The 26,339-nt window shown below is 42.7% G+C and overlaps 1 protein-coding gene, 1 long non-coding RNA gene and 1 other non-coding gene across 4 annotated transcripts in view; 2 read left to right on the forward strand and 1 right to left on the reverse strand.

Annotated features, from left to right (window-relative positions):
- Positions 1–3,499: 3,499 nt before the first annotated feature.
- Positions 3,500–7,933, reverse strand: Gm46336. The gene is made up of 2 exons (XR_001780553.2): positions 7,813–7,933; positions 3,500–4,079 (listed from the first exon to the last, which is right to left on the reverse strand). It is a non-coding gene; the product is annotated as a predicted gene, 46336 (long non-coding RNA).
- An 18-nt stretch (positions 7,934–7,951) lies between these two features.
- Positions 7,952–26,339, forward strand: part of Nol10 (nucleolar protein 10) — an 81,675-nt gene continuing 63,287 nt past the window's right edge. Inside the window, exons 1-9 of one of the 2 annotated variants that reach the window (XM_017315015.2) lie at positions 7,952–8,150; positions 10,025–10,092; positions 12,172–12,270; positions 14,768–14,845; positions 16,452–16,489; positions 17,633–17,769; positions 18,621–18,686; positions 20,665–20,725; positions 22,126–22,211. In XM_017315015.2, coding sequence (XP_017170504.1) covers positions 12,210–12,270; positions 14,768–14,845; positions 16,452–16,489; positions 17,633–17,769; positions 18,621–18,686; positions 20,665–20,725; positions 22,126–22,211 — 527 coding nt within the window. In that variant the 5' untranslated portion in view covers positions 7,952–8,150; positions 10,025–10,092; positions 12,172–12,209. The remainder of the gene's footprint in view (positions 8,151–10,024; positions 10,093–12,171; positions 12,271–14,767; positions 14,846–16,451; positions 16,490–17,632; positions 17,770–18,620; positions 18,687–20,664; positions 20,726–22,125; positions 22,212–26,339) is intronic. The other variant, NM_001008421.1, reaches the window with a different exon arrangement.
- Positions 14,923–15,005, forward strand: Mir3066 (microRNA 3066). The gene has a single exon (NR_037226.1). It is a non-coding gene; the product is annotated as a microRNA 3066 (primary transcript).

The following is a 26,339-nucleotide window of genomic DNA, read 5'->3' on the forward strand; positions in this document are numbered from 1 at the left end:
ATGGCCTAGTCGGCCATCACTGGAAAGAGAGGCCCATTGGACTTGCAAACTTTATATGCCCCAGTACAGGGGAACACCAGGGCCAAAAAGGGGGAGTGGGTGGGCAGGGGAGTGGGGGTGGGTGGATATGGGGGACTTTTGGTATAGCATTGGAAATGTAAATGAGTTAAATACCTAATAAAAAATGGAAAAAAAAAAAAAAGAAGGGTGTGGAAATCTTGGATTGGAGTTAAGGATAATTAGAAGCCTCTGCTGAGTGCTGAGAACCTAACCTGGGTCCTTTACTAGAGCAGCAAGGACTATTAACTACTAAGCCATCTCTCTTCTCCAGACCTGTTTTGTTTGAGACAGGGTCTAAGGTAGACCAGGCTGGCCTTTAAAGTGTTACACAGCAGGTGATGACCTTGAATTCCTAATCTTCTTGCCTCCGTTTCCTACGTGCTGATATTATAGACATCAGCTATCATGTCAGGCCAAAGCCCTGGACTTGATCCCTAGCATTGCAACAAACAACAGTGGCTTCCTAGAACTAAAAACATTTAATTTAATGTTATTGCTGTTGTGTATATGTAATGTGTTCATGTTTTATGCGTGTGAGGTAGGCCATACATGACATTGTCATGTGGAAGTTAGAGGGCAAATCTGTGGGGTCAGTCCATTTTCTACTTTTGTGAGGGTTCTAGGGATTAAATCCGGTAGTGATCCTGACAGCAATACCTATACCCACTGAGCCATCTCACTGGCCCAGAAATTTTTTATTTTAAACAACCAGATATTTATGTACGTTGTTTGGTCCTACTTTCCTGATGACTACTCATGTAGCCGACATCCACATGCTTTTATTGGTCATAAAAATACTATCATATATTTTTATTAGATTCCTTTATCTTTATTGAGTACCAGGAGTTCTGTTTGGTTTTGATTAGAAGTTATATTTGTTTCCTTTACAATCTTGGAGATTGAGCCCAAGATCTCATATACTAGGCAAGTGTTCTGCCAACAATTACAGCCATCTTTATTTTATATTTTTCAGTTTTGAGGCAGTATCTCCTTAAGTTACCTAGGCTGGCCTTGAACTATATATTTGAGAGTGGCTTCAAACATGAAATTTTCTTGCTCCAGCTTCCAGTTTCCTGAGTTGTTGGGGTTATGGGGGTGGGGTGTCTGTGGTCAAGGCTGGCTTTTGTTTTTTTTTTTAAATTAAAATTTAAAAAAATTTATTCCCCCCACAGGCCCACCTACACACACACACACACACACACACACACACACACACCTTGAGACAGGATTTCTCTGTGTATCCCTGGCTGTTCTAGAACTCACTCTGTAGACGAGGCTGGCCTCAAACTCAGAGATCTGCCTGGCTCTGTCTCCTGAGCGTTGGGATTAAAGGTATGTATTACCATACCCAGCTAATTTATTTTAAATTTTTTATGTTTGTGTGTCTGTGTAGAAGAAGTGTGTGCCCAAGTTGCCCTTAGAGGCCAGAAGAGGCCATGGGATCCCCTGGAGCTGGAGTTCCAGTTGTGAGCTGCCACATGTAGTTGTTGGGAACAGAAGAGCAGCAGAATTGCTTCTCCAGCCTTCCCTGGTGACCTAAATTAGCCATGGACTCAGAATCTTCTTTCTTTAGCCTCCCCATGGCTGGGATTACATGGGTATACCACCATGCCTGGCTAAGGGCTCTTCACAGACCCCAGACACTAGTCTGTTAAATGTGTATTTTGTAAATATTTTTCCCAGTCTAAATACATTTTCCCAATTTATCTTCATTTATTTACATATGTGTGTATCTGTGTGAATGCATATGTATCTATTTGTGCAGGTGGGCTTGTCTTGAGGACACAGGTATCAGGAGAAGGCACTGGATCCCTTGGAACCACAGTTACAGGTCTTTACAGGATACAAGGATGAGGTTCATTGTGCCGGTGCTGAGATAGAAACTCTGGTCCTCATGGGTGTGCTGTTAGCGTTCTTAACTGCTGAGCCATCTCTCGAGCCTCAGTCTTGATATATCTTCTTCATTTTCTTAAACAAGTCTTTTAATGACCACTGGCTATCATCTCTCATTTCAGCAACAGTGATGGGAAAGTGCTAAGCCATGTGTAGTAGGCCCTTGTTATCATCTCTGCCTGACTAAATCATCTACAAAAGGAGCTGTGTTCTTGAACTTCTGTGTATTTTGTCTTTTGTCATAACCTGTTCACTATGATTAGTCTGGTTAAGTTAAGCATTCACAGTGCTGTGGTTCAGTTACCAGGTCTGACCACCAGAGTTAAATGGTGAGCATGCACCAGTGTTGTGCACATTACACTGCTAAATTGCCAACCGCTGTTTACATTTATTGAACGCTCACCCGGGGAGCAAAACTTGTCTCCTCCAAAACTCGGTGTCCTGGGTCAGGCTGATGATCACCTGACTCTGTAAGGGGGTAGAAGAGGAGAAAAATACGCGCCTAAGAGAATTTAAAGCATCTTATCAGGCTGGAAAGAGGATTCATCCATGAAGAGTACAAACTGCTGTTGCAGAGAACCTGGTATTGGGCCCAAGCACCCACATTGGGCAGCTTACAACTGCCTGTAACTCCAGTCTTACAAGATCCAACACCTCTACCCTTCACTAACATTCACATACCTAAATACAGACACAACCATAACTAAAAAATAATACAATAGTTTAAGGAATTTGTATAGCTGAGAACAGCTACAAGGTAAAGTATTTCTAACAGATGTTACTGTTGTTTAGCTTATCTATAGTGGGAAAAGGGGCCCAGAGCTCACCCATGGTGAGTTCAGTGGAGAACTCCAGCTGACTCCCTTACCCTTCTTAGTTGGCTTCTGCTGGATGTTTATAAAGTGCACAAACATGGTGGGGATCTTGACAATGTGACACATTGTTCTCCCAACTGGGCCATTCCAGTCATCTCGGTGTTTTTAACACCTGATTTGATGTCTTCTTGTTTATCTGCTTTTCTGTCGGCTACCTGCTATTTATTGTTTTTTACTTTTGCTTACTTTATATTTAATAAGCTCACTCATTCAAACCCCAAAGTATGGCTATTAGAGGCCATCTCCAGGGCTGTGCAGAACAGGCAGTGACCCGCTGTGCAAGCTTTGAGGGAATGAATTCAAACATGGTCACAATGTCAGGCATCAATTTCATCATAAGGACAGGGGTCAGGATTGGGGAAAGCAAATGCAGTCTTGTGGCCAGATTGTAGTTCACAGATGAAATTAGTTAGCTTACTCTTGTTCTCAGGGAATATCTGACACTCTTTAGCCAAAGGATTCTTTTAAATACATATTAAAGCATTTTAAGATAAAGAAATGGGAAGACAGATATGTGGGGTCAGAGGATACTCTGTTGGACTCAGTTTATTCCTCCCACCTGGGGATCAAACTTAGGGTTGCTAGGATTAGCAGCAAGCACACTTACCCTATGAGCTACTTCTACGGCCCTCTGTCAAAGGATTCTACAATTAAACAGCTCGAGCCTGGTGTGGCTGCACACGCTTTTAATCGCAGTATTCAGAAATCTGAGGCAGATGGATGTCTGAGTCCAAGGCCAGCCTGGTCTGAGTGGCAGACACTCTGAAATCAGTGATTTGCGGCATTTTACTCTCACAACAGCCAGCTGCAGTATGAACCAGAGGCAGGGGGCTAACTCTCACTATGCAGCAGCACATGTTAGAGCTAGCAGTGAAGCCCAAACAGTCTAGTTCAGAAGTCTGTGTTCCACAGCCCCTCATCAAAGTTCACTGCCCCCCGCCCCCCCCCCCCACGGGGGAGACTGGGTGCCTTGTTAGACAAGATGCTAAAAGCACTGGAGCAGCACTGGAGCAGCACTCTCTGAGTCCAGCTACTCCCTCAGCTGAGTCCAGCTACTCCCTCAGCTGAGTCCAGCTACTCCCTCAGCTGAGTCCAGCTACTCCCTCAGCTGAGTCCAGCTACTCCCTCAGCGGCTGTCGGCTGGGCAAGGCAGGTCAGACCTTTGGGGTTGGATGCGCAGAGACTTTGCTCATGTTGAAGCAAAGCCTGTGTTCTCTTCTGTGCAGTTGCTGACTATCAATTGTGCTGTTCCTGTTGGAGAGACAAGTGGATGTGTTTGAAATAAAAACCATCTTTGTGGAGCTATGTGGTATCAACAAGGGCTAAAGCGTATGAAACGCTGAAGGCCTTTGGGTCAGGATAACTTCTCCCCCTTCTTTCTATTTGTGTGTGCTGGGATCACACCCACAGCCTTGAGCTTGCAGGCAAGTACTGACCCACTGAACTAAATTCCTAGCAAAGAGTGCTATGTTCTGTATGCATCTCTTCCCTCAGATTTGGATGTTGAAATCCTCAAGGGGATGGTTAGAGGAAGGGGAATGGTATTAGAGGAAGGGGTCTGGGGAGTGGGGTGGTTGCCAGTCAGCTTTCTGAAGCTGTGACTAAACACCTAAGAAAGCAACTTGAAAAGAGGACAGGTTTACACTGGTTCTCATTCTCAGAGGTGTGGGTCCCATGGCTTCGAGGCTCCATGGTGGCAGGAACATGTAGCCCAGGAGGGGATATGTGCCTCAAGCTGTCAGGAAGAGTGAGATTAAAAAAAAAAACAGGAGAAAAAGAAGGTAGAGAAAGAGGAAAAAGAGGGGGAGAGAGCTTCCATAGGCATGCCCCCAGTGAACTACTCCTCCAAGCTGGCCCCTACTTAAAATTTTAAAAAATTCTTTACATTATTTACTTTGCATGGGGGTGGGTGCACATGTGTTTGGAGGCCACAGAACAACTTGCCAGAGTTATCTCTCTCCTTCACTATATGGGTGCTGGGAATCAATATTAGATCACCAGGTTGGGTACAAGGGCTATTACTTGTTGAGCCCAGGCCCCAACTCTTAAGAGCCTATTCAGGTATCTGTTGATCAAGTTGGAGCTGTTATAATCCAATCACTTCTCAATATTATCATCAGCTGGGGATCAGTGTTCAACACATGAACAATTTTAGGGAGTATAACAGTTCATATTCAAACTATAGTGGGGGATGATAGGGTTAAGGGTGGAGTTCTTATAAATATGTTTTGTGGGTTTGTTGTTGTTTTGTTTGTTTTTAAGACAGGGTTTCTCTGAGTAGCCCTGGCTGTCCTGGAACTCGCTATGTAGACCAGGCTGGCCTCAAACTCATAGAGACCCGACTGCCACTGCCTCCCAAATGCTAGAATTAAAGGCGTGTGCCAACACTGCTAGGCTGTAACTGGAGTTCTTATAAAGTAGGTTTTAGGAAGCTCAAGGTCTTTTCTACCATGTGTCTTTCTTAGTAGTGAGAAAATGCCCATGAAGGAAGTCAGTCCTGACCAGAGCTGAGGGTACCCTGAACTTTGACTTACTTGCCTTCAGAATTCTGAGAATTTTCTGTTGTTTATAAGCTACCCAGTCTGAGGTGTTTTGTTACAGCAGCCAGAGTGACCAATGGTTTCATCTATCAACAAGTATTTACTGCGAGGGTCCTACACACCTGTATTGGCTCAGGCAGGGGCCATACCGATGTCACTGACTGAGGATGAGGGAGGTGCTCAGAGAACTACAATCCTTGATGCTAATCATAGGTTTGCTTCAAAGTACCCAATAATCCAAGGATGCTGAGGTCCCTAGCTGCCTAGTGAGGCTGGGCAACATATAGAGGCTCTAATATATTATTTAATATTTAGTGACAAATACATAAAAGTAGACCCATCCTAGGATGAATAAAGACTTGTAGGTTCTTTAAAAAGGACAATTTTTGGAGTTGGGAGAAATGGCTCAATGGTTAAGAGCATTTACTGCTCTTCCAGAGGACTCAACTTTGGTCCCCAGCACCCTGACAACCACCTGTAACTTCAGCTCCATGGGATCCAATGTCTTTAGATGTAGGTACCTGCACTTCTGTGCAAATACACACTCACACACACACTTTAAAATAATAAAAACAAAGTAAAATGAGTCCTATTAACTTCAAATGGACTGCCATCTTAAGGGAACTATAGTCCCCATAGAAAAAAGCCAACTTTAGAAACAACAGCCTTACATTTAGTTCAATACTATCAAAGTTGCAGGATATTTTAAATAATTGCAAACCAGTCAGAGAAAAAAACCCAAATCTGTTATTAATGACATTCATACAGAACAGAAAAATGAGCAATATATTTAACAGGTGAGTCTTGGTAAACAGGTAGAACTTGGGTATAAGGGCATGGGAGGTATTCTGAAGTCCAGCACAGCAAACCTTCAGATATGACACCAAATGCTCAAACATCTAGGTGCTACAGGAGACAGTACTGAGCTGAAACAAAATGGCCTAGGATCTTTAACCACATTAGAAACAGAACACATCAACAAACTGTCCAATGTTCTTGCTTTGATTTTTCTTTTAAAATGTTTATGTATTTATTTATTTGTCTATGGACATGAACATGCCACTGAGGGTATATGGAGGCTGGAGAATAATTGGCAGAAGTCTGTTCTCTACTTCTGTCATGTGGGTTCCAAGGACTCAGGTCATCAAGCATGGTGGCAAGCACCTTTACCTACTGAGCCTTCTGCCCAGGGTGGCCTTGAATTCACTATATAGGTATTATCTTCAACACCTCATCCTTTTGCCTTCTCTGAAGTGCTGAGACTGGATGCACACACCACCATGCCCAGCCTTTTTCATTCTTCCCTTTTTTAATACTACAGAGATGCCAAGGTTTAGATCTTCAATATGGGAACCAGAGGCAGAAACGGGCTACTCTACAGATTTAGCCAAGGTGACTATGAAGACAGCATTGAGCTAATAAAAAGTGCATGGTGGAACAGTGAATTAAGGAAGCTGGTTTTAGAAGTAGGCAGTCATGGTGCTGGCAGGCAATTGTGGTGATAAATAGATCACAACTAAGGTCTGGAGGCCAGAGAATTTTCTAGTTTTGAAGACACAAAATAACTTTTGATTGAGTTGAGATATTACACGCTAAGTTTTGGGATTCTAACCTCTTTATACATTTATTTATTTATTTATTTTTGTTGAGACTGTAATCCAGGCCTTGGTAATTCTCCAGTCTCAGTCTTTTAGACACTAGAATTTTAGGTGGGGGTCACTGTGCCTCGCTTGGGAATTGGCAATTCCTCAGTCTAATTTGGAATACGAGCACAAGAAGGTACTGTTTCAATCACCTAAGTCAAAAATTCTTGAGCACATCTATGGGTGATCCCAGAGGAAAGATCAGTCGTCCCAGAAAGGAGTGAAGCAGCTGTTTGAACTTTAAGGGGCTGACAGGGACCTGCAACTCAGCACAAGGTGGTCTGAGTGGTGTCTACATGGCACCATCTTAAGACCTGGGAGTCCGGGGACTGTGCCAACACTACTTGATAGAGAAACAGCACAGAAAAGTTCTGTAGCAGATCGCTCTGCTCAGAAAGAAAAGGCTTCCACCAGAGTACAAGCCTTTGCAAAGCCAGCAGGAACTAGTGAGCCATGGCCCAGGGGCAAATGAAGATGAAAGCACCCGACCGTAGTTGCCGAGAGGGCTTGAGTGGACCCTGACTATGAGAGCGTAAGTGCCTATCAAAGAGTCGACTGGAGCCAGGGTTTGATAGTGGTTTCACATGACTTTGGAGAAAGCATTACTTAACCATTCTCTCTTTCCCAGACTCGTCTTTTCATAATGTGTTTGGAAGAGGATATAGAGAAAGACTGGCGAGGGTCCTCTGCTGTTAGAAAGTCATCCCAAGGCCTCTGATGTGGACAACAGAACTTCCTAAAAATGGTAAGTGGTTATAACTGTCACATTCTAGTCTCAAACGATATCAGGTTCAAACTCACTTCCCCATCTCATGCTTTCTCGTACGATTTTTCTTTTCATTTTCGCTTTTTCCAACCCCAGAGCACATCTCCCCGGACCCGCTCTTGCCGCCTCTAGTGCCTCCGCCCTGGGGCAGCCTAGTGAGCGCGCACTTCCGGAGCCAGGAAGTGCGTCATCAGCTCGCGCCAGTTCCCGCACGTTGTGCCGGTTCGCCTCGGGTTTGGATGCTAGGGTATTCGGGTGGGCCGGCGTTCTGTGACTGCGTGCCGGGCTCCGGCTGCTCCGCGCTGCGATGCAGGTCTCCAGCCTCAACGAAGTGAAGATTTACAGCCTCAGCTGCGGCAAGTCTCTTCCCGAGGTGAGTTCTCGCCCCCTCGCCATCGCCCTGGGAGCGTGTATCTCTAACTTACCATCGGCTGACCGTGGTGGCTGGTTTTATGTCAACTTGACACAAGCTAGAGTTAACTGGAAGGAGGGAATCTCAATTGAGAAAATGCCCCCATAAGATCTAGCTGTAGGACACTTTCTTAATGATTGATGGGGAAGAGCTCAGCCCTTGGTGGTGCCGTTCCTGGGCTATGGCTCTGGGTTCTATAAGAAAGCAGGCCCAGCAAGCCAGTAAACAGTACTGCTCCATGGCTTTTGCATAAACACCTGCCTCCAGGTTCTTGCCCTGTTTGAGTTTCTTCAGTGATGGACCGTGATGTAGAAGTGTGGCTGAAATAAACTCTTTTCTCCCCAAGATGCGTTTGGTCATGGTATTTTATCACACTATAAAAACCCTAAGACAAGACCGTTGTTTTGCCTGCATTGGGTTCACGTGTAAGAACGTGCTAACTGTTTAGAAACTACTCTCACGTGCTTTAATTAAAAACCTTATTGCCTGAAAACAGTCAGAGCAATACAGTCACAGACTGCAGAGAGGAGGACTGTGGCTCACCCTTAGTCTGTTTAAAGTCTCATCCTGTTCCAAATGCAGACTGCCTTGGTGTATACTTAGGGTCTAGGGAGGTGAGTTCACATGTTTAGAGATTATTTTGCCATAACTAGTAAGAATAGTACATTGACTTTTCCCTTTTAGAAAGGATTTTTTTTTCTATTGGGGGCATTTAACCTCAAATTTATTGACGTTTTAAGCTGGACAAGTCTTGTTGCTAGTGTTGTTTGCCAGCATCCCTGGTCCATACCTACAAGATCCAATTGTGATGACAGACTAAAATGTAAAGACTTGCCATAAGCCATCTGGGAAGCAAAATTGTCCCGGTAGAGACCCAGCCACTCAGTGTCACGATAACTGACTAGTGCTTTGGTTGCTGTTCATTCAACTGTTGCCTGTAGAAGAAAATCAGCTTCCAGTGAATGTGCTGGTAAAAACCACTTCTTATCCAGGGTCGTCTATTAGGCCAGTCATAGGTCTGTTTCTATTCTTTGTAAGAAATACATTTGGCTGGCAAAGAGACACGTTTATAATCCCAGTGCTTAGGGCGCTGAGACAGGACATTTGTGAGCTTGTGTTCAGCCTGGGCGACAGAGCTTACATTGTGTGACTCTATCTTAACACAGGAATATGCACACACATTGGGTGCACTCACTCCATATAGAAATTAAAACCCATCATTTCAAGAGTTTGCATTATCTTAGCTTAGATGGATTAATTTTATGCTTTTATAATTCTTTGTAAAACAGATGCTTTAAAATTGTTTAGTATATGTAAATATATTTTTTAGAAAGTCCAGAATATGAGGGCTGGAGAGATGGCTCAGCACTTAGATTACTGACTACTCTTCCAGAGGTCCTGAGTTCAATTCCTAGCAAACACATGGTGGCTCGCAACGGTCTCTGATATGATCTGATGCTTCTGGTGTGTCTGAAGACAACAACAATGTACTCACATATATAAAATAAATTAGTCTTAAAAAAAAGCTGGGAAGTGGTTAAGAGCACTTTCTCTTCTTCCAGAGATCCTGAGTTCAATTCCCAGCAACCACATGGTGGGTGGAAATACTTTATTCTGGGATCTGATGCCCTCTTCTGGTATGCAGGCATACATGCAGACAGAGCACTTACATACATTAAAAAAAAAAAAAAAAAGTGAAAATCCAGAATATATGTTATCATGGAGTTAAGATTATAGAATAGTCCTACTTTTCATTTTATTATTTCCTGTAAGCATACATTTTCTCAAATGAACATTATTTTGCATGTGGAAGATAATTTAGGTGTGTTTTAAAGTGCACTGTCTGCTTTCTCGTAGTGGCTTTCTGACAGGAAGAAGAGAGCACTGCAGAAGAAGAATGTCGGTGAGTATGCAGGGTGCTCCAGCTTGTCATCTGCCTGTGGGCAGTGTCCTCAGTTCTCTGGCTCTCAGGCATGGGCTGTGGGAAATAAGCTTTTTGCCTTCTGTCTTTGGCATTGTTGGCCACTGTTCTCCTGGTGGTGTGATGTCCCCCTTCCGGTTAACAAGGTAGCCTCTCCCCCTCTTATGGATGGCAGCGAGGCTCCTGGGTTAGAGACACAAACTTCAGGATGCACGACATGGCAAGATGGCAGGAATTTCAGCATGTTTATCCCAGTTGTCCCTTGAGTCAGCATGGTTTGGATGAGGCCTGTACACAGTGGGTCTACGTTTCACAGAGGAGCCCAGAGGTGGGAAGCCCACTGTTTTGGTAGCAGGCAGAAAACAGGCCTGCCCTTCTATGACCTCCTTTGTCAAATTCCTCAATTGCCAACAGCCCTGAGACATGGCTCAGGTAAAAGTGGTCAGACTCTTGCAGGACTGCCATACTCAGCAAAGTGGCCCAAGGAGGACTGTCGTTCAAAACAGTTCTGTAACTGCTTTGTTCCTAATGTGTCAGAAGTTTTATCTGTTAGTTGAATCTCTGTGTTTTGCAATAGACAGACAGTAAAAGTTTTCTTTATAAACAGAAGAACTTTGTGTGTAAAATGTCTGGATGTAAACAATGAGACCCATTTGTAACTCACAGTTTATTCCCATTAAACATTTTCCAGTTCAGGTTGCCACGAAAGGAAGCTTACCTTCCTGAAGATTTCAGATTTTAGCTGAATCTCTAAAAATGGAGAGCTAGGAGGGTTTCAGCATGAGATTGAGATCTTTTGGCAAGCTTCTTGGAAAAAACGGGCTCTATATAGTACTAAAGTCGGGTAAGAAGTGAGATTTTTAACTTGGAGGAAACAAATGCTGCCTGGAGCTTACAGACTGGGGCTTTATCTGCTCCCCTTCCAGGGCGTTCACGTGTAGCAAAATGGATTCAGGTTATTTATGGGAAGAAACTGTTTTCTGGCCTGCGCAGGACTAATAGGTGTCTAGCAATTCAACTTGTTCAGTATTTGATTTTTTTGTTCCTTGTGATGCCAGGGATTGCACCCAGGGCCTCAACATGCTAAGCATGCTATTTAGCACTATGGCACATCCACAGGCCTTCCTCTAATCTTAATATCTGGGTTTTATATGCAAGGCATAAATATGTCATAGATAAGCTGTGTTCACAGTAGTGACCAGTCAGAATTCTTACCCTGGTAGAGAAAAATATAGTTTTTTGAGAGTAGGTCTTAGTGCTGTGGTCCACAGAGGCTGCACTAGGTCTTCCTCTAGCCTGGGCCCTCTTGGCCACAGAGAGGCAGAGCTAGCAGGCAAGCATCAACTCTACGCTAATTTCTTTGATAAGCCTAAGATTTTGGAGGCTATGCCTAGATATGTTTAGTGGAAATGCTGTATTTTGTTGCAGCAGTGACTGATGATGTGTTAGTGTTCCTCCTTGACTGAGGTCTTTAAACTCTTTCTGATTATCATTGTGGACTTTTCAGTTAAAGAACATGTTCTTTCTTTTTAAAACATGAGAAAAAAGTCAGTTTTCCATTACGGTAGCAGAGTACCTGAGGTAACTCAAAGGAGGAACGCTTTGTTTTGCCTGTACAAGTTGTTTTGTTGCTTTCAGGCCTGTGGTGAGGCAGCACCTAGTGGTGGGAACTCATGGTGGAAGGGGCTGTTCACTGTTTAGCATCTAGGAAACAAGAGGAGATGGAGCAAGTGAATATCCTATAGTCTCCTTTGAGGGCGTGACTCCAGTGACTAAGACCTCACACCCCTCCCCCAAAAGTTTTACTACCTCCCAGTTAAAACTGGGCCCAGGAGCCAGACCTCTGGACACTTGGGTCCCTGGGGGGTTTCGGATCCAAACTGTTGCCTGGTAGGAGCGAAGCAGAAAGCTGGGTGGGCTGCTGGGGTCGTTCTCAGGGCTGGGAGCCGTTGGATTGAATCCTGCTGCCTGCAGTAGCTGTGCCTGTCCGGCATGCCCTGTGCTCCTTCTCTGATGCTCGTGTGGAACAAGTTTCCATCTCTCCCCCTTCCCTCTTGGCAGATGTTCGTAGGAGAATTGAACTTATTCAGGACTTCGAAATGCCTACTGTGTGTACTACTATCAAGGTGTCAAAAGATGGACAGTATATTTTAGCAACTGGTAAGCATTTCTGTGGTTCCGATTTATCTGTGTTCCTAACAGGAAGTGCTCTAGTAGGAAAAGGTCACCCCTTTGTTTACCTCAGTGTTTCATTATATACCTTTTCAGACATACAGAAATACTCAGAAGAGTTTAATGAGCACTCATTTATCTGTGACCTAGATTCTGCACTGAATAGTTTACTGTGTTTATTTATCAATCTATATCTTTTTAAAATGAGTTTTCGGAGTAGGTCACAGATAACAGCTTTTTCATTTTATTTTTAACTTTTGGTCTCATTATGTATCCTAGACTGGCCTCACAGTCTTCCTGCCTCCACTTCCAGGTGCTGAGATTGCAGGCATGTGCATCCATTCCAGGTTTTGCCCATTCCATTTTAATGGCTTCATGTATACCCAGCCAATCCCTTTGTGCTGTATTGATGGCTGGCTCAGTACCAATGCTGTCCATATCTGTAACCCTGTGGGTTGGTTTTTTTTTTTAGGATTTATTATTTTTATTTGTTGTTTTTATTTTATGTATAGCAGTAGCATGTAAGGTTAATGTGTGTATGCCTAATGCCCAGAAAGCCAAAAGAGCTTTGGATCCCAGGAACTGGACTTACATACAGTTGTAGGCATCATGTGGGCCCTGGTCCTTTGGAAGAGCAGCCAGTCTCTTAACAGTGATACCTTCAGCCTCTGTTTTTATTTTGAGAAACTGGGAAAGAGAGTTGAGAAGACCTGAGATGTTTGGACACAGTTACTGAGAGCTGGAAGGAACTTAGACCTTTAATTCAGGTCTTCTAGATCCAGAGATACTGAAAGATGGGCCCAGTGCTCTTTGGGGTAGGTCAAGTGGTAGGGTTTTGTTACTATTTGATGTAAACAGGCTCACACTATGCAGCTCTGGCTGTCTTAGACCTGGCTGTGTAGAACAGGTTGGCCTCAAACGCACAGAGATGCCCTTGCCTCCCAAGTGCTGAGATTAAAAATGCATCACCAGGGTTTGGTCCCCAGCACTGAAGAGAAGGAAAGGAGCACGTGTGAATCTGGCCTGACTCTAAACTGAATGTTTCCAAAAGAAGCCAAGAGGCTGCTTAGCTCTGTGACCGGTCACAGCTTGCACATGCCCTGGTCTGATTCCTGTGGATAGTAAATGTCCCTGTCTTGACGTTTCAATCTCCAGGAACAAATTTTATCCAACTTATTTTTAGCCACAAGTCCTAGAGCAGTGACAAAGATGGAGGCAGTGGCAGAAGCCAGAGATGAAAGGCCTAGCTCTACCACCCTAAGCAGACAGCAGTGGATTCCTAAATCCACTTCTATCTCCAAGGAAAGGGCCAGAGTGGAGGTAAACAAGAGGACCCTACACCCAACCACACTGTCCCATAACAGTCACTAGCTGTACAGAGATATTTAAATTAAAAGCAATTACAATCAAAACTTCGGTTCTGGGACTATCAATGTTCATTATTGATGTTCATCATTGATGAAAAGTCTCTAAGATAAAAGTAAAGCCTACCTGGTGGTGGTGGCGGCGGCGGCGCACGCCTTTAATCCCAGCACTTGGGAGGCAGAGGCAGGTAAATCACTGAGTTTGGGGCCAGCCTGGTCTATTAGAGCGGGTTCCTGGACAGCCAGGGTTACGTAGAGAAACCCTGTCTTGAAAAACAAACAACCAACAACAACAAAGTTATCTTTATTTTTCCTCACTGCAATGCAAGCATGGTACATTATATGGCATGCAAACATTATAGAAGAACGTGACGTAAGATGTGAGCATCCCTAGGCAGTTGCTGTGTCTACACTTTCTCTACTCACCATCTCTATGCAGCTGCCTTTAGCTTCACAGAATTGGGATTATATGTACTGTGTTGCAGTCTTCGAACTCACTTCTCTTACCATTTGGGAGCTGCTGAGGTGGCTCAGCCAGTAAGGGTGCTGGCTGAGGAGCCTGAGTTCCATCCCTGGACTCCACGTGGTGGACAGAGAGAACCAACTGCACGGCACACATTGGGAGTCTGTTATTGGTGCTGCGGCTCTGCTCATCTTTGTGTGCACCATGTTTCCTGGTGGGGGTTACCACCGTTTATTTAAGCAAGGCCCTATCAGTGGAGCCTGTTTGCTTTTAATCTTTGGCCGTGTGTGACACAAGGTGCAGTGACATTCTTCCTGTAGCTGTTATGCTTGTGGCTGGGTTTCTGTAGTCCTAGTGGTGTAAAATGAAATACAGTTTCAAGGTGAATTTCTGTCACATACCTTACATGTATTGGACATTATCAGGGAAGTTGACTGACACAAATATTAAGCATCCTTTTTTGTCTTGTCAAGCTGTTTGATTGTTTCTGTCTTCTTCGCTGGATTACTGTGACTCTTCTAAGGTATTTTAATTTCATTCTCTGTGGTTCTTTGATTTGAGGATAATTATCTTACCTCAGGACAGAAAGAGCACAAAGCAGTTGTATAAGGTGTGGCTATGCAACTTTGGTTTTGCATCATGCTAATTTTTTTTATAGGAACATATAAGCCTCGGGTCCGGTGTTATGACACATATCAGTTATCCCTGAAGTTTGAAAGGTGCTTGGATTCTGAAGGTAAGAGGCCAACCCTGAGTTCATAAATAGCTTTTCATAATTGTCTATTGTACTGCTCTTTAAAATGGGAGTGAGTAGTGTGGTATGTTTTGGTTGCTGTAGATTAAGTAGTTTAATATGATGCTGCACTTAATAGACCGCAACCTGCACTGGCCATGCTCTGGGCTGCGCACAGGGCTTCTCTCAGGGGATCTGCCAGGTGGGCTCTTACCTTTAAGGCTGGTCTAGAGTAGGCTTCCAGCCTCACAAAGGTATGGCTATGGGACTATGGGTCTGGAAGGTAGTGTCTCCCTTCTTGCTGGGTCTCAGCTGGACTCCATTTGCTTTATAAGGCTGCCAGCATTTTTTAAAAAAATCTTATGTGTATGGGTATTTTGCCTGCATATCTGTGCACTATGCATGTGCCTGATACCATAGTAGGCCAGAAGAGGGCATCTGATCCACATAGACTGGAGTTACAGATGTGGTGCATGTGGGTGCTGGGACTTGCTCGAACCTGGGTGTTCTGGAACAAATGCTTTTAACCACCGAGTCCTATCTCCCTCCCCGAGAGACTTCTTCTTTTAAGAGGTTCATGTGATTAAACAAATCTTCCCTTGGTCATATTGTATAATGGAACCTCAGGGAGCATCTACTCTCAGCAGGGGCCTGGTGCCCTGTGAAGGTCACAGGGGGCATTTTGAGAATTCTGTCTAATACAGACAGCAAGGTAAAATGGCAAGGGTCAGTTATTATCAGTTAACCAGTGTTTTAGGAACAATGGGAGAGAAGTAAATGGGATACAGCGCTGTGTAGAATAACCAGCATACCTTCCTAGTCTCACCCTTGCTGCTAGAGAACATAGAAACTTTGTATGCTATTAATAACACATCTTTTACAATGTTTTTGTGTAGAGGTAAACTTGGTATAGGCGAAGAGTTACTGTTGCCTTCTTTCTTTCTTTCTTTTTTTTTTTTTTTGTTTGTTTGTTTGTTTGAGACAGGATTTCTCTTTGCAGTCATGGCAGGTTCAGAACTCATTATCTAGACCAGACTGGCCTTAGACTCGCAGAGGTCTTTCTTTCTCTCCCAAGTGCTAGGAGTAAAGTCCTGCACCACCACAGGAACACCCAGCCTGGGGTCCCATTTTAAAGGCTGCTGTTTAGATTATATTTCAAAATCTTAAAACTACTAAGAACATCTCAGCAAAATTATGGCAAAAATGTTTAGGATCATCCTAAATTTACTTTAGTTCTGTTAAAAAAAAATCTAGATGTAAGTAATAACTTTCCATTTAGTATTAGTGGGGATGTTCTTCTTGTTGCATGGAGAGGTAGGACAAACACAGCAATTATATATAATTATTCACCAGTTAAACCAGTTAAGAGGGCTGGGGAGATGTCTCGGTGGTTAAGAGCACTGATTGCTCTTCCAGTGGTCCTGAGTTCAATTCCCAGTAACCACATGGGTGCGCAAAACCATCTGTCTGATGCCCTCTTCTGGTGTATCTGAAGAGAGCAATGGTGAATACATTTAAAACAAAAACAATTAGAATCCTCACCTGAAGTTTGTGGTTTTGTTTAAACACTGGTTGATAATTGTGGTTTTTTTTTTTTCCTATTTTTCAGTTGTCACCTTTGAGATTTTATCAGATGACTATTCAAAGGTATGTTTTATAGCATATTTACTTTTTATTTTTATTTATATGCACGTGTGTGTCTTTGACAGTGAACGCCGTGCATGTGCAGTTGCCCTTGGAAGCCAGAGGGGGCATCAGATCCTCAGGGGATTGTGAGCTGCTGATCTGATCCCAGGTTCTCTGAAAGAACAGCAAGTGCTCTTAACTGCTGAACTGTGTCTCTGGCTCTGGGACTTATTTTTGTAGTAAATATTTTTAAGATAATTCCCAGCGATAAAAAAAAAAAATCACTGTGTAATAATAGGTAATATATCATTTTCTGTCATTTTTCGGCCAAGTACATGTATGATGTACAGTATCTTTAAAAAAAGAAAAACAAAACACTGGGAGTGAACTTTTGCTCACCCTAACGTCAAGTTGGTTGTCAGTGTCTCCAGGCCTCACCTTTATTCTAAGGGATTGGTAGCAGTCACCCTTTGTTAGGTACCTTATGGTCGCGATCTGTGGTTCTGATTACTGATGTTAGCCTAGGCATGTTTGCCTTCGTCTCCTTATTTATACAAGATAAGGAAGCCAACAGTTTGTTCAGTTCTTGTAACTCATCAAGAGGGTGTAGTGTGCTGTGGTGCAGGTCTGAGCACAACTGAATAGACTTCTTTTCCTAATACCACCGGTCCATCTTTAACTTTTCGTGGTCATCTTCAGTAGTTTTCGATTCTTATGGTAGCCCTTTCTCAATTTCAAATGGAAATGATGGGAAGTACATGGAACCCTTAAGTATTCACCAGTTAAAAGGATTTCAACAAACATTTTAATGTCACATGCATCCTGAAACAAAGTTGAACTTGGTAGCTAACGTGGCTTCCCTTCTGGCTTCAGTTCCTCCAACTATGAGGCACAGATTGTCTTGTTAGCTGTCGCAGCTGTTTATCTAGGATTTTGGTATGGTGATTTTTATAACTTACTTTTTCTAGTATTGCTAGATATGCATTTAAATACTATGTTAGCTTTCCATGCACACCTCTGTCAAATGTGCACATGTGCACACACATGTTTATATTTGTACAGAGTGAGCAGGGGGAGAGATGAGAGTTCTTCTTGCTCGGGTTGTTTTAGTGATGACGAAAGTTAAGCAAACAAACCTTGATTTTTTTTTTTTTTCCTTTTCAGATTGTCTTCTTACATAATGACAGATATATTGAATTTCACTCACAATCAGGCTTTTACTACAAAACCAGAATTCCCAAGTTCGGCCGAGACTTCTCTTACCACTATCCATCCTGTGACTTGTACTTTGTAGGTGCAAGGTACTGATCAGATTATTTTTGCTTTCTCCTTTCCACCTCTCACACAGGTAGCTGGCTTCTCTTTTTAGATTGCCTGTAGACTTTATCTACTTAAGTGTCCTTAATAGAGAAAGTGATGTGTCATTACTGTGAAAGGGAATCAATCTTAGAAAAAGAGATTAACACTATATATATATACATATACATATATATATACATATATATAATAGCCTATGTGTTGATATGTAGTTTTTTTTTAAAGAATTATTTGTTTATTTTATATGAGTACACTATACTCATATATGAGGGCATCTGGTCCCATTGCAGATGGTTGTGAGCCACCATGTGGTTGCTGGGAATTGAACTCAGGATCTCTGGAAGAGCAGTCAGTGCTCTTAACTGCTGAGCCATCTCTCCAGCCCGATATGTAGTTTCTAGTAGGTGGAATTATAATTTTTTTGTCTTATTCAGTATCAATGATTAATTTCTCTGTGGACCATTTTGTCACTAATGGCATATGTAGTTGTAGAGTTGGGTTAAAACCTACTTAGAGGGCTGGGGATGTGGCTCAATGCTCAAGTTCTTTGTCTGCAAGCATGAGGACCTGAGTTACGATCCTCAGCATGGCAGTGCAGGCCAGTGACACCACTGCTGGACTGTGTAAGGAGATCCCTTGGAGCTGGGGTTGCAGATGGTTGTGAGCGGTCTGAGAGGTGCTGAGAACTGAACTTGGGTTCCTGTAAGAATCTCAGATCTTAACCACCAAGATGAGCATAGTGTATGCCTGTGAGTGAGAGCTGTCATGAGCTTCTGAAGTTTATACTTACTCACCCGAAATGCTTATAGTTCACCAGATCCTTTGTCCCTTGCAGCTCTGAAGTTTATAGATTAAACTTAGAACAAGGGCGGTACCTGAATCCTCTCCAGACGGACGCCGCGTGAGTACTCCAGTTCTACTGCTGCACGAATTTTGCCCAGGAGATGGAGCCAGAGGCTCGTGTTGTTATCAAGTGACCTAGTTGCATTAAACCAGCATCCTGGGCCATCATTTAAAAGAACATCATTAACTGCTCTTAATCAGAACTGAAGGTGGTGGTCCGTTTCTTTCCTTTTCCCAAGACCACTACCACCTGACCCTATGATTTCTTAAAAGTTTAAGTTCTTATATAAAAAGACTTGTAATTTAATCCTAGCACAAAGGAGGCAGAACTGGGTGGATCTCTTGAGTTCAAGACCAACCTGGTCTACATAGCAAGTTTCAGGCCAGCTGGGGCTATAGAGAGAGACCAGGCCAGCCAGGATTTTATACAGAGACCCTGTCTTAAAACTGCAACAACAAAACTTCTACCCAACTTTTAAAAACTCAGTTTATTATTTTTACTTTTATTACTAAGTTTTCATCAATGATTTGTTTTGTGTTACTCTTTTTTTGTGAATTCCTTTTTTAAGACAGGGTTTGTTACCTTATAGCTCTGGCTGTCCTATATAATTCACTATGTAGACTAGCTTAGTCTTGAATGCCAAGAGATCTGTCTGAGCTTCCCTCCCAGCTGCTGGGCTTAAAGTTACGCACTGTCACACTCAATTTGTGGAAATCTTTAAAATTTTATTCTTGATTAGTAGACATTTAAATTTTTAGTTGTTTTTTGTTTTTTTTTCTTTTGCTACATATTCTAAGCTACCTTTTCCTTTAAAAAAGTTTTTTGGTAATTTTATTGTTCTATACTTACTCTTTTGCATTTATTTTGCTTTCTGTTCCTTTTGAGACAGTGTTTCCATGTACCCTGTGTGGTCTGGCATTTAATAGAGACCAAGCTGGCCTCCATCTTGTGGCAGTCCTCCTGTCTCCCTCTCCACAGAGCTAAGATGACAGACATTGCCACCATGCTCAGTTATACTTTTATTCAAAAAGACATTCTTCAGGAGTGACCCTACCGTCTACCTCCTTATAATGACGAGTAGCAGATGTGCAGAAGAGTGGATGCACTCCCCATGCCGAGTGCCGTGCAGCCCTCTATCTGTATCAGCTAACAGTGACAGCAGGGTCTGGTAGGGCCCGCCCTGTCTCCGTTCACAGAGGGCAGCTGCACTGGGGTAGGCGGCTTGCCCAGGGCCCTGCAGCTAGGCAGGTGTGGAAGCGGGACTGCTGCCCATCTGTACATGCAGAGCTTACTACCTGTGCCTTATCTCTACGAGAGCTTTCTGAAAGAACATGGAGTGGTAAAAATCCTGAGCTGGAAAAATGCTTTGGTTCTTCCCCTGGTTTAAAATACTTTTGTTTAAAAACTTGTAATTTCCACCCAGTTCTGCCTCCTGAGTGCTGGGATTAAATTACAAGTCTTCTTATACAAGAACTTAAACTTTTAAGAAATACATTATTATGTAATGAAAAATTACCTGCTCATCAGCTGCTTAATTTCCTGTTCATAACCTCTGTTATTTATTACATATCCTTTATACTCTGGACTGGAGCATTTTGTTCTGTGATTTAATCCTCACAGTAACCCATTGAGGAAGGTCAAAATTCACTCCAGCGAGTAAGAAAATGAGGCTTTGTTTGCACATTCAGGTCTTGAGGTTGCCATAGTGATGGCCTGTGTCCTTAAGAATGCTGCCTTGCCTTGGAAGAAAATAGAAGGACCTTTCTTCTCATGGTGGGATAGTATTTCAGAAGGAGGGCCTCTCTTGTCTGGCATCTAGCAGGTAGTGTCCCCCTGGGTATTGGGGCTCTGGTGACTGTGAGCCATGCCGTTACTCACCCGTGCCTCGGTGCATTTCCTTTGTGGATGAGCATCTGCATATTTCTGTCCACAGGCTTTGGATGCCTACAGACTTAGAGCGTTCATTGAGTGCCTCTCTCTTCCCCTGAGCTAGATGCTCCCTAATACTTTCTCCTGTGTTTGTGTTGCTGTTTAGGGAGAACAATGTTTGTGACATAAATGCAGTGCATGGCTTGTTCGCCACAGGAACAATAGAGGTTAGTGCGTGTTCACACTGAAACAAATGTGTTTCATTTGTTGACAGTTTCAGTTTGTGTGCATTCCACACTTGCCACTGTGCTTATATAGAGATAAGAAGACAACTTACTGTAGTTGGTTCCGTTCTTCTGTGTGAGTCATTGAACTCAGGTTGTCAGGCTTGGCAGCAAGTCCCCTTACCCACTGAACTGTTTTTCATTTCAAAAAAGATTTTCTGGGGTCTGGAGAGATGACTCAGCAGTTACAAGTGTACTGTTGCTCTTATAGAGCACCTGAATTTGGTGTCCACCACCCAGGTAGAGCAGCTCACAACAGCCTATGACTTGAGCTCTGGGGATCTGAGATCATCTTGCCCTTTGGGCACATGCACCCACAGACTCATACCTATATAGAGACATACAAATATATCCAATTAAAAATAGAGACCTGCCTAACATTGTGGGACCTAGGTTTGGTCCCTAGTGGTGTCTAAATTCGTGAGACAATCAGATAGTCAGTCAAACCAATTAATTAATCAATCTTTAGCTTTTAATGTATTTAAGAAAATTACACCTTTAGACATGTTGAAAACAGTTCAGTGATAGCGTCCCACACATTCCTTTTTAAAATAAACATGTCATTTTCTAAGAGGTTTTCTAAGCCATTTGAAAGTAAATTATGAACATTAAGACACTTCATGCCTAAATATTTGAAATACAATTTTTAAAAACAAGGACTCAAGCTGAGGATGGTAGACCATACCCCAACTCTTGGTAGTAGATATTAGAGAATTAGAAGCTGAAGGCTAGCCTTGTCTATACAGTGAGTGCAAGCTGATCTTGGCTATAAAAGTCTTTGTCTCAAAAAGCCAAAAAATAAGGTAGGCGTGGTGAAGCACGCCTTTAATCCCAATTTGGGAGGCAGAGGCAGGCGGATCTCTTGAGTTGGAGGCCAGCCTGCTGTACAGAATTGAGTTCCAGGATAGCCAGGGCCACACAGAGAAACCCTGTCTACAAACAAACAACCTCCCAAAGCTAAAAAAGTAAAAAGTAATCCAGATTAAAGAAAAGACCTATCCAATGATCTTAACTACTCCGGAGACTAACGGAGGAGGATCACTTGAGCCCTGGAAGTCAACGGTAGCCTGGATGACAGTGAGGTTCTTATTCAAACAAAGCCATAAAGACCTTTTTCATAAAATATAAATGTCTTCTTCCCGTGGAGCCAACTCAAGGGTCATGTGTCTAGTTGGGACTTCTTCATTTTTCTTAATTATGAAGTAAATCACCTTGTGGTGAAATACCCGACACTGCCTGCCGGGGTTACAGGTTAAAAGCTGAGCTTTGATTCTGCATGCTGGTAAATGTTCAAAAGTTTTCTAGTTACACTTTTACTTAAAATGTTTTTTTCCTCTGTTCAGGGTCGAGTGGAATGCTGGGATCCAAGAGTAAGAAAAAGGGTTGGCGTGTTAGACTGTGCATTAAATAGTGTCACAGCAGATTCAGAGTAAGTAGCAATCAATTTGCAGTATAAGTGTCAGTCAACCTTCTGATTTAAGTCAGCGTGTCAGTGTGAAATTAATTGCCAAAGGATGAACTCTTTCTGACTCACATCTGAGACTGGTGTCGGGCATTGTTGTCCTATAAAGCTGTGGGTAAGCCAGGGAGATTCCTTCTCTCCAGTACTTCTCAGAGCAGCGTGGGATTTTAGTTTTCATTCCCCCAGGATTGGTGACTGGGCAGGCGTGTGCTTTGAATGCTATGTTGAAGGAAGCAAAGGGTGACGTTTTCTTTTTTTTTCTTGTTCTTATTGGTCTACACTTAAACATTTAGAGAGTAATACATACTTGGAGAGGAAAAACATGTGACACAGGTAGCAGCTTGAGTCAAGTAAGAACGAGTCTTTGTCATCCACTCACCAGCATGGGCTGGCACAGGTTGGCACCCCTGCCCAGGTGCTGGCTGTAGGCAGACCACCCTCAGGCAGGCCTTTGCTCCAGGCTTATCTGTTCAGAAAAGCCTTTCTCTGGGCACTGCTTCTCCAGCACATCCCGTGTACTTCAGGGAGAGTTTATATACTTCATGTTGGAGGGTAAAGCGTCTGATGGTAACAGGCTGCAATGACACTAAGGACCCTAAAATTTAGTGCATGATTTCCTTTAGGGTAGGAACTCATAACTCCTTTGAAAAGATGTTTACATGGACCATCTTTGATTAAAAATAATAAAGAATGGCTCAGCTGCTGCAGCTCAGTAGGAGAGTGCCTGTGGAGTATGCAAGGCTGCAGGGTCAACCTTCACTATTACAGGAGCAGCAAGCCAGTGTATAACGAACTAATGATACCTCTTTCTAATACATAAATCTTACTCTGTATTAAGAAGTAAACTTGCGTGTTTGTTTTAAACTGCTACATTTAAAGTGACAATAGAGACATTCATTTTTCTTGATTGCTTTGGGGTTTATTTTAAAATGATAATCAACTTCACTAATCATGGCATGGTGTAGAGGATATTAAGAAACTTTAAGCTAGGAAGTTCACTTCCACATAGAATAAACTAATGCAAAAAATGCATATTAAAGGTTTTTTGTTTTTGTATAAGGTGTGCGCCTGTGCATGGGTGCAGATGCCTAAAAAGGCCAGAGGGGGCCACTGCATCCCCTAGAAGCAGAGCTTGAGTTACAGGCAGTTGTGAGCAGCTTGTGTGGGTGCTGGGAACCTAATTCTGCTCCCCTCAGAGCAGTTTGTGCTTTCCCTCAGAGCCAGCTCTTCAGTTGCCACATTGTTTTAACCCATCAGTGTTAAAAAAGAAATCAGGAAATATACTAAGAACAAAATACTAAAGTTACTCATTCTAATTTTCTCTCACTCTTAAGCATTGATTTGTCTTTGAATTATGTCAAGATGTGTGCTCTGAGTTCCGTGTGCCCTTAGCATCACAACCTGACTTTGTTTCTCTTTGTTGTTGTTGTTTCTTGTTTTTCTCTTATGAAATAGTCTCACTCCAGCACTGCCTGGCATAGAACTCTGTATACACTGTGCTGGCCTCAAATCACAGAGATCCACCTACCTCTGCCTCCTGATGCTTGGATCAAAGTTGTGTGCCTAATGACTTGAGTTCAGTCTCTGGATCCCCCAGAGGTGGAAAGAAAGAACCAGTTTCACAGAGTTGTCCTCTGACCTCTGGGTACATCCCTGCGTGTGTTCGCCCAATCCTCCTTTTGTTTTTAAGATTTATTTATTTATTTATTTAATGAATGTATGGGAGTACACTGTAGCTGTCTTCAGCCACACCAGAAGAGGGCATCTGATCCCATTACAAATGGTTGTGAGCCACCATGTGGTTGCTGGGAATTGAACTCAGTACCTCTGGAAGAGCAGTCTGTGCTCTTAACTGCTGAAACATCTCTCCAGCCCGCTTTGTTTTGTTTTAAAGCAAACAGATGTGTAGTAGTCACTGATAATACATCTCAAGGCTATTTCCAGCATAAGTGCAGTGACTATAGGAGATGGGATACTACACAGTATTAAGGACAAGGATGGAAAAAGGCCATCTTCACTTTGGTCTTTAGAAGTAATGGGAGTACTGTTTTTTTCTGTTTATGATTTTTTGAGACAGTGTTTCTGTGTATCCCTGGCTGTCCTTGAACTCACTGTGTAGACCAGACTGGCCTTGAGCTGGGAGATTGCCCTCTTCTGTCTGTGCTGGGATTAAAAGTGTGCTCCTCATTTGTATATGGTTGAAATATTGGAATTTGGGGTTTTTTTTTTTAATGAAAATTGATTCACATTTTGTACTGATTTTTTTGTTGTTGTTGTTGTTCTTTAGAGGTAAGGAATTTTCAGCTGTTGTGATAAAATATTTTGAAAATAATTATATTTAGTATAACAAAAGACACTAAGCAGTATCCGAAACAGAAAGAATAGCAGAGACCCACCTGCTGTGTAGCAGAATTTGGCCAACCAGAGCCTCTGGGAACATATCCAATGTTTGTAGTTCAGTGGTTATTTCCCAAGCATCTAGAACTGAGTTTTTGGGTTCCTGCTAAATTGTTTTACAGAAAACCTAATATAAATATAAGCATCTACCACCTTATTGAGTGGCCACTGTCTCCTTGTCCTCAGCTGAGGCTCCTCCCCAGCATGTCCTCACCATTCTTTCCTTTTCCTCCTCCTCCTTTTCTTCTTCTTTCTCTTCTTCCTCCTTCTCTCCCTCTTCCTCCTTTCTTTTCAGTTTATTACATTTGTTTGATTGACTGATTTTGCACGGGCAGGGCACACCCATGCATGTAGAGGTCAGAGCACAGCTTTGAAGTGAGTCTTCTTCCCTTCTCCCTGTGGGTCCAGTTGTCAGGCTTGGGAGCAGGTGCCCCATGGTTGGCTTCACTGAGCCCTCTGTCTAGCTACTGTTAGTTCTTGAGCTAGGCTCTCCCCCGTCCATGTGGGCTGTTAACTCCTGGGTCTGAGGGAGTCTCCTGGGTATCTGGTATATAGTAGACACACAGACACCTCTCCCGATTTATTGTTATTAGAAAGAACAGAGGTAGCAGTTAACTAGAGCTACCTGACTGCTTCACAGGTAGTGATTTTTTTTCTCTTTTTATATTAAAACATAAGTGTCAGGCTGCCTTCAGACTTCCTGCGTGGCTGAGAATGGCCTTGCACTCCTAATGCTTTTCCTCCCAAATGCTGGGACTGATTGCAGCACCCTACCCCTACCTTAGTACTGGATGTTTATTTACCAGAGACTTTGGTGAGCTCTTTATGTACAGAAAGTGACGTCTTGTTAGGTACTTTAATTGTATGTGTTTTATGAAAGAAAACTCTCCATCAATGACATACTCATTGTTCAGCTTTTGAGAATTTTGTTTCAGAAGTATGTTAGTGTAGGGAAGGGTATATAAATACCCATTTTTAGATATATACCTTTCAGTGAGAAAGAAAAACATACAGTTGTCATAGAGTTTTATTAAATTCTTATAACATTTTTTTTGTTTTGTTTTTGTTTTTCGAGTCAGGGTTTCTCTGTATAGCCCTGGCTGTCCTGGAACTCACTCTGTAGACCAGGCTGGCCTCGAACTCAGAAATCCGCCTGCCTCTGCCTCCCGAGTGCTGGGATTAAAGGTGTGCACCACCACGCCCGGCTCTTATAACATTTTTATAAAAGGACAATGACCATGACCATATGTGTTTATTGTCATCAGAAGAACATCCAGAGGCATAAGAAAATGTTAAAGATTGCTGGTTTTTCTTCTGCTGATTTTTTCAAGTGATCTTATTGTATTGTATTGTATTTTTTAAAGATTTATTTATTTTTAATTACGTATGTCTGTTTGTGTCTGCACATAAGTACAGTACCCATGAAACCCAGAAGAGCGGGTTGGGTCCTCGGGAACTAGAGTTATGGATGGGTTCTTGGAATCAAACCCTGGTCCTCTAAAGAGCAGCCAGTGTTTTTAACCTCTGAGCCATCTCCCTAGCCCCTGTATTTTTCTTTTTAATTTAGCTTTATGCTTTTCCTACAAACCTTGTAGCTTGTCACTTGTGTTATTTAGTAAATTTAGTAATTTTAGTAAAGCTAGAAGTACTGGATAGAGCAGGCTGTCTTTCTTTTCCATGATTGACTGTCTGCCTGAG

This window comes from Mus musculus, chromosome 12, assembly GCF_000001635.26.
Source record: "Mus musculus strain C57BL/6J chromosome 12, GRCm38.p6 C57BL/6J".
Lineage (NCBI taxonomy): Eukaryota > Metazoa > Chordata > Mammalia > Rodentia > Muridae > Mus > Mus musculus.